This window comes from Suncus etruscus, chromosome 5 (genome assembly GCF_024139225.1).
Source record: "Suncus etruscus isolate mSunEtr1 chromosome 5, mSunEtr1.pri.cur, whole genome shotgun sequence".
Taxonomy (NCBI): Eukaryota; Metazoa; Chordata; class Mammalia; order Eulipotyphla; family Soricidae; genus Suncus; species Suncus etruscus.
The window spans coordinates 15,410,663-15,422,966 of NC_064852.1; the positions used below are offsets into that span (position 1 = coordinate 15,410,663).

General features: G+C 55.0%; 1 protein-coding gene across 1 annotated transcript; it reads left to right on the forward strand.

Annotated features, from left to right (window-relative positions):
* Nucleotides 1-995: 995 nt before the first annotated feature.
* On the forward strand, nt 996-9,063 carry SLC2A8 (solute carrier family 2 member 8). Its single transcript, XM_049774178.1, has 10 exons — nt 996-1,134; nt 1,235-1,397; nt 2,093-2,299; nt 3,962-4,061; nt 5,205-5,404; nt 5,847-5,990; nt 6,086-6,194; nt 6,447-6,620; nt 6,811-6,956; nt 8,541-9,063. Exons 1-10 carry the CDS (start codon nt 1,079-1,081, stop codon nt 8,676-8,678), a joined length of 1,437 nt encoding a protein of 478 aa, XP_049630135.1. The 5' UTR covers nt 996-1,078; the 3' UTR covers nt 8,679-9,063.
* The last annotated feature ends 3,241 nt before the right edge of the window (nt 9,064-12,304 follow it).

Genomic DNA, 12,304 nt, shown 5'->3' on the forward strand with positions numbered 1-12,304 from the left:
AACTGACATCCCTATCACAGTTGCCTGCAGCGTGGGTACAAAAGCTGTGTGTTGGGTACAAAGATGATGAGTCCTGACCTCATCTTTGCGACTGTCAGTGACTTGGGAGCACAGGTAGAGAGGCTAGCAATGAAAATCTGTGAGGGGGCTAGAGTGAGAGTACAGCTAGTAGGACTTTGCATGCAAATGTCTCAGGTTCGATCCCTAACATCCTAGCACGGGGGATCCCCAGAGCCCTCCAGCCAGGAGTAAGTCCTGAGAACTCTGACATGTGGAGCCCACAAAAAAAAAAAAAAAAAAGCCTACAGAGGACTTTGAGTTGGGTGATGAAGTTTCAGGAGTGGGTTATCAACACACACACACACACACACACACACACACACACACTAAAACGACACAGCTCCTCAGCACCAGGATGCCCAAGTCAACGTGGTCTCTAAAGCACACACACACACACACACACACACACACACACACACACACACACACACACACTAAAACGACACAGCTCCTCAGCACCAGGATGCCCAAGTCAACGTGGTCTCTAAAGCTGTCAATATTCAGGTGCCCAAGCAGAGGCGGGCACGGCAAGGGCTGCCCCCTACTCTGTCCAGTTGGAGCACCATCCAGTGAGCGCTCAGCTCTCCCCTTTGAGAGCCAGAGAAGCTGCCCCAGTGAGGCCCGTAAGCCCTTAGCCCCACCACGTGCTCTCTGTTCCTCCGCCCCAAACCCCATTGGCTGAAGCCGCACTGAGCTTCCGCTCAAACGTCAAATACATCCCCGCCCCCTTCCTTCCATTGGCCAGCTCCGAGTTCGCATCGCATTCTGATTGGCTAGCTGTGCAGAGAGGCGGGCCACAAAGTCTCACCTCGCCGTTCATTGGCCAAAGCGCTTCAAGACTGCCATTGGTCAGGTTTTGCGGTGGGCGTGGCCCCTCAAACCCGCCCGGCATTTCTATTGGCTGTTAGCCCTTTAACTCCCGCCCCAGGGCGGGTCGAAGCCTCTGATTGGCTGGTCCTCCTGAGCTGAAGGGGGCCTGTGCGGGCCGCGGGGCTCCGAAGCGTTGGCGGCCGCCGACATGACGCCCGACGAGCCGGAGGAAACGCAGCCGATCCTGGGGCGGCCGGGCGGCGGGTGAGCGAGCGGCCGCGGGGAGCGACGGCGCCTTGGTCCCCCGGAGCCGCTCGCTCGCTCGCTCGCTCACGACCGGCCTTGCTCGCGTGTCTCCCCGCAGCGCCCCCCAAGGCCGCCGCGTCTTCCTCGCCGCCTTCGCCGCCGCCCTGGGCCCGCTCAGCTTCGGCTACGCGCTCGGCTACAGCTCCCCCGCCATCCCCGGCCTGCGCCGCGCCCGGCCCCCCGCCCCGCACCTGGACGCTGACGCCGCCTCCTGGTTCGGGGTGAGCCCGCCTAGAGCGCGGACTCCTACGCGCACCCCGCGGCCCTCTGGCTCCTGCCCCAGAGTCGACACTGGGGGGGGGGGGGGATCGCCTCCTTAGGACCCTGCATCCCCGCCTGCAGCCTTGCTACGGGGCCAGGGCCACCCCCCATCAGTCCACCCCAGTCCAGCAGGGTGGGGTGGGGTGACTCCCTCCCTGCACCCCTTATTCGGACCCCCGCCACCCTGCCTGCAGCCGCCCCAAGAGTCCACACCCTCCAGGACGCCACCAGGGTGGGGTGGGGTGGCTCCCTGCACCCCTTTCTCTGCCCTTGTTAGCACCCTGCAGTCCCACCTTGCAGTCTTTCTAGGATCCAGGGTCACCCCTCAGTCCACCCAGCCCAGCAGGGTGGGGTGGGGTGGCTCTCTGCACCCCTTATTTGGACCCCCGCCACCCTGCCTGCAGCCTGCTTTGGGTCCGGCTTCACCACCACCCCAAGAGTCCATACCCTCCAGGACCCCAGCAGGATGGGGTGGGGTGGCTCTCTGCACCCCTTCCTCACCCCTCATTTGGACCCCTGCCAACCCTCCTGCAACCCTGCTCCGGGTCCAGTGTCACACATCCCCATTAGTCCACCCCAGCCCAGCAAGGTGGGGTGAGCTGGGGTGGGTCCCTGCATCCCTTCTTCACTCAGCCCTCCATGGCCCTGCCCGCAGGCCATCGTGACCCTGGGCGCTGCCGCAGGGGGTGTGTTGGGCGGCTGGATGCTGGACCGGGCCGGGCGCAAGCTGAGCCTCCTGCTCTGCACGGTGCCCTTCGTGCTGGGCTTCGCCCTCATCACCAGCGCCCAGGATGTGTTGATGCTCTTCGCCGGCCGCCTCCTCACGGGCCTGGCCTGCGGCGTTGCCTCGCTCGTGGCCCCGGTGAGTCTGCCTTCCCCAGCCCCAGCAAGCACCCTGGGGCTCAGAGAGGACCGATGCAACAGGCTGCCCAGCCCTGGCCCTGGCCCTAGCCCTAGCCCTTCCCTACTGCTGTCTTCTCACCCATGACGGGCCTCAAGGGAGTGCTGCCCTCCCTGTTACAGAAGCCTGAAGTCCTTTGACCAGGCACGAGCTTGTAATACCCACCCAGGCCTGCCTGTTAGGCCGCAAATAAGGTAATGCAGCGGGAAGGGACTTTACCTCGCAGGCAGTCAACCAGGAATAGAGCAGAGCCAGTACTTCGCCCCAAAATCCAAAAAAAATAAGAAAAGGAAAAAAAAATAAAAGATGTCATTTGGGGGTGGTCCATAGAGCTGTACCCCAACCTATCCCCAGTGCAGGCCCCTATCTAGCAGGAGAAGGAACATGGATTTGGATTTTCCCAAAAGCAGTGGCCACTTCTCTGACCATCTGCTGACCCAGCGCTAACAGGCTCACTGGTAGGTGTGCCCACCTGGCCAAGAGCCCAGCTCTGTGCCTCAGTTTCCTCTCTACCCCTCTCGCCAGAATCCTGGATGTCCTGAAGCAGTTTGGTTGAAGTTTCTGCTTTGCTTTTATTAGCTTGGTACAAAAGTTGCCCCCTTTGGCTTGGGCATGATGTGGGTTAATAGTGGTAAGTTCGGGCCCGGAGAGATAGCACAGCGGTGTTTGCCTTGCAAACAGCCGACCCAGGACCAAAGGTGGTTGGTTCGAATCCCGGTGTCCCATATGGTCCCCCGTGCCTGCCAGGAGCTATTTCTGAGCAGACAGCCAGGAGTAACCCCTGAGCACCGCTGGGTGTGGCCCAAAAACAAAATAAAATAAAATAAAATAAAATAAAATAAAATAAAATAGTGGTAAGTTCTTCAGGAGCAGTGGAGGTTGCTGGCAGCCACCCAGACAATTTCTGCTTTTTGCTGGGGACACTTATTAAAATTTGGTCCTGAGGAGCCAGAGCTATAGCTCTGCAGAGAGGGTGTTTTTTGGGATTTTTTTTTGGGGGGGGTTGGGTTTGGGGGTCACATCCAGTGGCGCTCAGGGGTTACTCCTGGCTCTGCACTCAGAAATTACTCCTGGCAGGCTTGGGGGATCATATGGATTGCCAGGAATCAAACCTGGGTCCATCCTGGGTCAGCAACATGCAAGGCAAACGCCCTAGCACTTTCATTTATTTATTTTTGAAGGTGTTTTTTTTTTCTTGTATCAGCTGTCCAAGGTTTGATCCCCAGCAACCCACATAGTCCTCCAAGCCAGCCAGGGAGTGATTTCTGAGCACAGAGTCATAAGTAGCCCCTAAGCACTATTGGGTCTGACAAAAAAAAATCCTGGGACCAGCAGGCTGGGGCCAACCAGAGCCACTTAGGGTGACAGTGCCTCCACCCTGCCCACTGCATCAGAGCCTGCATTTTCCCAAGGGCACTCAAATGCATTGGTGGACACCAACAGAACCCTGTGTTCCCAACCCTTCCCAGCACATGCCCAGAGGCACTGTGGGATCTGCAGATAAAGTAACTGTTGGGGTGCACCAGGCCCAGAGCAGCTTTGCTGGGGGCTCTCAGCAGCTCTGGAGTGGAGGCTTCTCCGTGTGAGCTTGGAAGGTGCATATCAAATCTCTTCCCTGCACAGGTCTACATCTCGGAAATCTCCTACCCGGCTGTACGGGGCCTGCTCGGCTCCTGCGTCCAGCTCATGGTGGTCACCGGCATCCTCCTGGCCTACCTGGCAGGTCTGCTCTGCCCTTGGGCCTTGTGGACTCCACTATGGTGACAGTATAGAGCTAGAGATGTTGACCTCAAGAGAGGCCAGCACTGCCGCTGTCACACCACAGCTTCACCAGTGACACTGGAGCATCTTGGGTCTCACTGCAACATCCTGGCCCACACTGCAGCATCACAGTGGGCAGGGCACACTCCAGATTTGAGCCCAGGAATTTAGAGGCTCCGAACACCCCACCCAAGTCCCAAAACATTGGAACTCCAGGGGATCCCAAGGAAGAGTGGGGAAGCTTCTAGAGCCAGACCCGTTTTTTACTAGAACTGGCCATGGGCTGAGCACAATGCTCTGGTCAAAAAATCTGGGCTTGGGGCCGGAGAGATAGCACGGAGGTAAGGTGTTTGCCTTTCATGCAGAAGGACGGTAGTTCGAATCCCAATATCCCATATGGTCCCCCAGCCTGCTGGGGGCAATTTCTGAGTGTAGAGCCAGGAGTAACCCCTGAACGCTGCCGGGTGTGACCCAAAAACCAAAAAAAAAAAAAAAAAAAAAAAAATCTGGGCTTGGGGGCCAGAGAGATAGCACAGCGGTAGGGTGTTTGCCTTGCATGCAGCCGATCCACGACCAACAGTAGTTCGAATCCCGGAGTCCCATATGGTCCACTGTGCCTGCCAGGAGCGATTTCTGAGAGCAGAGCCAGGAGTAACTTGAGCGCCGCTGCCTGGTGTGACCCCAAGAAACAAAACAAGGGCCCAGAGAGATAGCACAGTGGCGTTTGCATTGCAAGCAGCTGTCCCAGGACCAAAGGTGGTTGGTTCAAATCCCGGCGTCCCATATGGTCCCCCGTGCCTGCCAGGAGCTATTTCTGAGCAGACAGCCAGGAGTAACCCCTGAGCACCGCCGGGTGTGGCCCAAAAACCAAAAAAAAGAAAACAAAACAAAAAACCTGGGCTTGATCCCTAGTAGCACATGGTCTCCTGGGGACCTACCAGGAGTGAACCCCAAGCACTACCAACATGGCCCCAAAACAGCAAAAGCAAACCAGCCCTAGGAGCCACACTTGGTTGGACAGGTGACCCCACATAGCTCAGGGCCTGGGAAGGAGGCCAGGGTGTCCCGCCCCATTCTGACTGCCCCATCCTGTCCCCTCACCCAGGCTGGGTTCTGGAGTGGCGCTGGCTGGCCGTGGTGGGCTGCATACCCCCCTTCTGCATGCTGCTGCTCATGTGTTTTATGCCCGAGACACCCCGCTTCCTGCTGAGCCAGCACAAGCACCAGGAAGCTTCGGCCGCCCTGCAGTTCCTGTGGGGCCCAGGGCAGCACTGGGAAGAGCCCCCCGTTGAGGATGAGAACCAGGTGAAAGGGGGGACAGCGAAGCATAGCCAGATGAAGCAGGGGACAATGCAGTGTGTCCATCGGGGCAGGCCCAGTGTCCCTCTCCCCATGAGCTGATCCTCATAAGGCTCCCTGACAGAGCCAGTGATGGGCAAGGCAGGTTTAGAGAAGGGGAACACAGTTCTCCCCATATGGGGGCGGGCACATCACTACCTCCCTGCCTCCTCAGTGAGCCTTGATTTCCCCATCTGGAAAAAGGGCACATGGCCCTGCCCAGCAGTGTCACTGTAACCTTTGCCCACGTAACCTTTGTGATGCTCCGTGCAGCAAATCCAACTGTGGCCTAGGCAGGCGAGGGCATCCCTGCACAGAGGGAGGGAAGGACCAGACCAGGGAGAGTGGGCTGGCAGTGGGTTCAACCCCAGGGGGAGAGAGGCTTCAGTGCTCACGCTCGTGTCTCCAGGGCTTCCAACTGGACCAGCTGCAGCAGCCCGGAGTCTACAAGCCCTTTGGCATCGGGGTGGCGCTCATGGCACTCCAGCAGTTGTCAGGCATCAATGCCGTCATGTTCTACGCAGAAACCATCTTTGAGGAGGCCAAGTTCAAGGTAGAGATGGCCGGCCCTGCCCCACCACCACCACCACCGCCGAGGGCCTGGGGGAGAGCCTGAGGTGACCCCCCTGGCCCTTATCCACCCTCCAGAACAGTAGCCTGGCTTCGGTGGTTGTGGGCATCATCCAGGTACTATTCACGGCTGCCGCAGCCCTTGTCATGGACCGAGCTGGGCGGAAGCTGCTGCTGACCTTGTCAGGTGAGCTCCCCCTCCCCACCCGCATCTCCAGCCTTTGGGAGTACCTAATGCCCCCAGGACACCCCCTGAGAGCAAAGCCAGCCTTTGGGGGAGGTCTCTCTCTCTCTGGGGGTCACAGAGGGTCAGGAGACACCTTGAGGGAGCCCTGGCCCCCCACCTCATGCTGTGCCCCCTCCCCAGCCAGGCACCTCTGCTTCTGAGTGGGAAGGGCCACATGGGGTTCCCACCCTACCCAACATCCTGTGCCCACAGGTGTGGTGATGGTACTTAGCACCAGTGCCTTTGGTGCCTACTTCAAGCTGACACAGGGCAGCCCCAGCAACTCCTCTCATGTGGCCCTGCTGGTGCCCGTCCATACAGAGCCCACAGACACTGGCACAGGGCTGGCCTGGCTGGCGGTGGGCAGCATGTGCCTCTTCATTGCCGGTGAGAGGGGCCCCTCCATGCCTGCCTTCCTTCCCACCCTGTCACCTAGGGCCTCACAGCCTCATGCGAGGCTCCTGGCCATATCCTACTAGCTTCTCCTCTAAGATGCCAACCATCCTCTCAGCTGTGCTGTCAGGGCCTCATGGCACAGAGCCCAGTGCCTGGGCTGAGAGCCCCACTTGCTTCCCAGGCTTTGCCGTGGGCTGGGGCCCCATCCCCTGGCTCCTCATGTCCGAGATCTTCCCACTGCATGCGAAGGGCGTGGCCACCGGCGTCTGCGTCCTCACCAACTGGCTCATGGCCTTCCTGGTGACTAAAGAGTTCAGCAGCCTCATGGTGAGTGACCCCAGGCTCACGGGGCTCGGGGAAGCTGCGGTGTACCCCCTTGCCATAGGCAGGGTCAAAAAGAACAGCCACCAAGCTTTGGGAGGACTTTGGTGGGTATCCTTGTTGTCCCTGGAACAAACCTCACTGTGGACCTTCTTCAATGTGTGACTTGGGATCAGTTCTTCACCGGCTGTGCTCAGGCTTCCTTGGTGGGGGTGGATAGAGCTTTGATTTCTTGTGGGCACCTGCCACAGTCAAGGTTGCAGCCCCAAGTTCTTCCCTGCTAACTGGGGGTGGGTGGGTGGACTTTAGAGTGAAGCCAGCAATGTGTTCAGTCCTGCCTCTCAGGTCTCCTGGCCAAAGGCAGCAGGGGCACTGGGAAGCCACGGACACTGGTGAGAAGCACTGACAAGAGGAGGCAGGTCTTCTGAGGCAGATGCCAAAGACTGCCCGGTTCTACAGGGCCTGTGATGACCAGCTGGCTATGCAAGACCTTGGGAAGACTTGGGGGCATGGCCACAGGCAGGAGGTGGAACCTGACCTGGCTTCTTTTTTTTTTTTAATCATTATTTAAACACCGTGATTACAAACATGACTGTAATTGGATTTCAGTCACAAAAAGAGCACTCCCTCTTCAGCAGTGCAACATTCCCATCACCAATGCACCCCATCTTCCTCCACCCACACCCCCTGCCTGTATTTGAGACAGGCATTCTACTTCTCTCACGCATTAACATTGTCATGGTAGTTGCTAGTGTATCATTTCTCTAACTACACTCACCCTTCCTTGAAGTGAGCTTCATATAAAGCCGGTCCTCATCTCTGGGCATTATTACAATAATGTCTTTTATTTTTCTTAAAACTCATAGATAGGGGGCCGGAGCGGTGGTGCTAGAGGTAAGGCGTCTTGCAAGCGCTAGCCTAGGATGGACCGTGGTTTGATCCCCCGGTGTCCCATATGGTTTCCCCCAAGCCAGGAGTGATTTCTGAGTGCATAGCCAGGAGTAAACCCTGAGTGTCAATAGGTGTGACCCAAAAACCGAAAAAAAAAAAACCAACAAACAACAACAAACAATAACTCATAGATAAGTGAGACTATTCTGTATCTCTCCTTCTGACTTATTTCTCTCAGCATAATAGTTTCCATGTCCATCCATGTATAGGAAAATTTCATGACTTCATCTCTTCTGACGGCTGCATAATATTCCTTTGCATATATGTAACATGGTTTCTTTAGCCATTCATCTGTTGAAGGGCATCTTGGTTGTTTCCAGAGTCTGGCTATTGTAAATAGTGCTGCGATGAATATAGGTGTGAGGAAGGGATTTTTGTATTTTGTTTTTGTGTTCCTAGGATATATATCCCTAGGAGTGGTATAGCTGGATCATATGGGAGCTCAATTTCCAGTTTTTTTGAGGAACCTCCATATTGTTTTCCATAAGGGCTGGATTAGACTGGATGGCACTCCCACCAGCAGTGAATGAGAGTTCCTTTCTCCCCACATCCCCACCATCACTGATTGTTCTTGTTCTTTGTGGTGTGTGCCAGTCTCTGTGGCGTGAGACTGACCTATCTTCTTGTCTTATTCTGTAGCAAGTGCTCCAGCCCTATGGGGCCTTCTGGTTGGCCTCCGCCTTCTGCGTCCTCGGGGTCCTCTTCACACTGATCTGTGTTCCTGAAACCAAAGGAAGGACTTTGGAGCAAATCACAGCTCACTTTGAGGGGCGATGATGGCTGCTTCTGGCAAGTAGCTATCTTCCTAGCTGGGCTCGCTCTGGACTCTGAAGACACACCCTGGGCCTCCAAACTAAGGCCACGGCAGTGCCTAGGCCTCTGCTGACCCTGAAGTCCCTGGGACCCTTGTCCTGGCACTCGCATCTTCCTGCTCAGCAAACACACCAGGCACCAGGCTTGCAGCGGATACTGCCAAAAGCAATGACAGGGAGTATGAGGGATGGCCCCGCTCAGCCCACTGCTGGACCATAAGGGGCACTGCTCCTCCACTTCCCCAGCTCCTCTGGGAGCCCTGTGGGCTGCAGCTTCTGCTATTCGAGGCTGTGTTATCTGGAAGGAACGTTGGTTGCCAAATAAAAACTCATCAGAACATCAGGCCCTGGCCTCTGTGTGTGAGCCAGTTATGGAAGGTGCCCGCCCCTACTCCCCTCCCATGCTCAGGCAAACCCTAAAAAACTGATAGTGCCCAGATTACTTCTGGTGATTTCAATGTGCATCATTGAATCACCAAATGTGGGTGATTAGGGTTTTTATTTATTTATTATTTATTTTTAATAGTTCTGGAGCTAGAAAGATAGTATAGGGAGGAATTAGTATATTACCAACCATGGTTTGGCCCCCAGCACCATATGTATTCCCTTAAGCACTGAGCACTGTCAAGTGTGTCCCAAAACCAAAATCAGTCCAGCTTTCTGACTAAAGTGGGCCAGACAACTCATACTCATACTCTGTCTTCTATAGGTGATACTGTTTATTGTAGGAAAATGGCAAAGCCCAAGTTTTACCTTCATGATAGTTAACCACCTGCCAGGCAGGCCATGCCCCATTATCAGTCCCGTTTTTTTCTGGAGAAGTCAAACAATGCTTGGTTACCTTTGTGCCCAGCCAGAGTTCATCTACTCACAAGATTGGTTTTGTCCAGTCTGAGAAGTGATACTGGATGTTTATAGGGTTTGGGGGGTTTGGTTTTGTTTGGTTTTGGTTTCTTTGTTGTTTTTCTTGTTGTTTTTTGTCAGTTTGTTTTTTGGGCTACACCTGGTGGCACTCAGGTTATTCTGGCTCTGTGCTCAGGAATTACTCCAGCCAGGCTCAGGACCATATGGGATGTCAGGATTGAATGCAGGTCAGTCATGTGCAAGGCAAATGTCCTATTCACTGCTATAGTTCCTGCCCCTGGTTTTAGTTTCTGGACCACACGGACAGTGACCAAGAATATGACTCCAGGTTCCATGCTCAGAAACTCTTGGGGACTGGAGAGAGAGCACAATGATGCCGCAAGGGCATTTGCCTGCATGCCGCCGACCCAGGAGGGTCCCAGTTCAATTCCCAGCATTTCATATGGGCCCCTGAGCCTGCCAGGAGCAATTTCTGAGTGCAGAGCCAGGTCTGTCTCCTGAATGTTGCCAGGTGTGGCACAAAAACCAATCAATTAATAAATTTTAAAATAAAATAAAAGGAATCACGCTTGGTAGGCTCTGCAAGGCAAATGCTCTCCCCACTGTACTACCTCTCCAGCCCCTGAATGCTTGTAGGTTTGGTCCCTGGCACCACTGAACCCCCAAGCACTGTCCCAGAAGGTCTCACAGCCCACCTGCTTCTAGCTGGCCACACAGAAGCAGCTGCTCCCCACCTGTTTCTCACCAATGTCCCTGACTGGCCCTGCCCAGCATGTGCCTATGGCAGAATTTTCTAAGTCTAATGAGACTGAAGGCCAGGGGGACTGGGAGTGGGTGAGAGTCAGGCAGAGGCCCCAGCTCAGGCAAAAGCTCATATCTAATCCAGATAGAGGGGACCAGCTGGGGAGGGGCAGGTCAGGGGACTTCCGGTCAGCAGCCCTTCACTGCTCCTCTACTGTGGTGATTGACGAGTGCCTACAGAGGTTGGGTCTGTCCAGCTCTGTAATGGAAGCCTCAGGCCCCATTCTGAGGGAGATAAGACAGGTTCAGAAACTTCCTCCACAAGCTATCTGCAAGCAGGCAGACAGGCTAGCTGTGGGACCAGAGGTCTCTCAGACCAGAGGTCTTTATTGGGAAGTTAGGAGCACCCCCATGGGTGGAGAACAGGTAGGGTCAGGGGGCCAATCCAGAGGCACATCCCACTCAGGTGGGATAAGCACATGCAAAGAAAAATTACCCTGAATAAATAAAAACCGGTTACTTCGACAGGACTCTGCAGCCCCGAGGTTCCCCCTCCTGAGTCCTTGCACACTCTGAGTCCGTCTGTCCGGTAGTTACTCAAGAGGCACCATTGCTTTTTCGTTTTGTTATTTTTGGTTTTGAGGTTACACTCGGCGATACTCAGGGGTTACTCCTGGCTCTGTTCTCAGAAGTTGCTCCTGGCAGGCTCAGGGGATTGATCATATGGGATGAAGGAAATCTGGGGTCTGTCCTGGGTCGGCCACATGCAATGCAAACTCCTTACCGCTGTGCTATCACTTCGGCCCCAAGAGGTACCATTGTTAAGTGCAGCTTCTTTCCTTGTGCCACCGGCTTCTCTTCCAGCCCAGAAGCTGGATTTGGGCCTGTGGGCATTTCCAGTGCTCATGTTCTTGAGTGTTTCTTTGTCCCTCAAACCACCATCATTCTGATCTCTACTTTTACTCAGCACCCTTATTACCACTCCAGCTTTCTCCGGTTGGTATGGGGATTTTTTTTTTTTTCATTTTAATCCAAGTGTTTCTTTTGGGGAACCCTCAATTACAGTAGTATTAAAGTCACTGTTTCATACTTGCGGCACCTCCACAGAAACCCTCAGTGTGTCCAGTTCCTTCCAGCTCTATCCCACTGCCCCCACCCAACCCCCAGCCTCCTCTGTCCCTGGTCCTATTGTTTGTCTCAGGGTTGGGGTCCAGCAGGGCGGACACTACCTTGTCAACCTGTCTCTTTGTTCCTCTAATAGTGGGCCCCTCCATTTGTTTTGGGGCCACATCCTGCAGATCTCTGTTGTTACTCCTGGCTCTGCACTCAGAAATCTTTCCTGGCAGGCTCGGGGGACCATGTGGGATGCTGGGGATAGAATCCAGGTCAGCCACAAGCAAAGCAAATACCCTACCCACTGTGCATTGTCCAGCCCCCAGTGCCCTCTAGGTTTCTTTCTGATGGAATTTATACCTCTAAGAGTGCAAATTGTCAGACTCACAGTTTCACCTTTAAAAGATTCTCTTTGGGATGAAGTGGTAGCACAGTGGTAAGATGGTAGGGCATTTACCTTGCATGCAACTGACATGGGACAGACGAGGGTTCGATACCCAGTATCCCCTATGGTCTGGACACAGGTTCGATCCCCAGCATCCCTATAATCCCTCTGAGCGCAGAACACACACACACACACACACACACACACACACACACACACACAAAACCTAAAAGATTCTCTTTATTTTGTCATTATTTACATGCTGCCGCCCTACTGGCATGCCTCAGGTGTGCCACCAGAACCCAGAGCCAGGACAGTGGCCCCATGTGCCCCTGGGCAGGCCCTCCCCTCTGTCTGGGACCCTTCATCGAAGTGCTGGTGTCTGTCCCCACAACGCCCCTTCTGAGTTTTCGTATCCTGTCCAGTTTCTTCCACTCTGTAGAGCGATTCAGACGCATCTTCGTGGTGTGTGCATCAACAGTTGACTC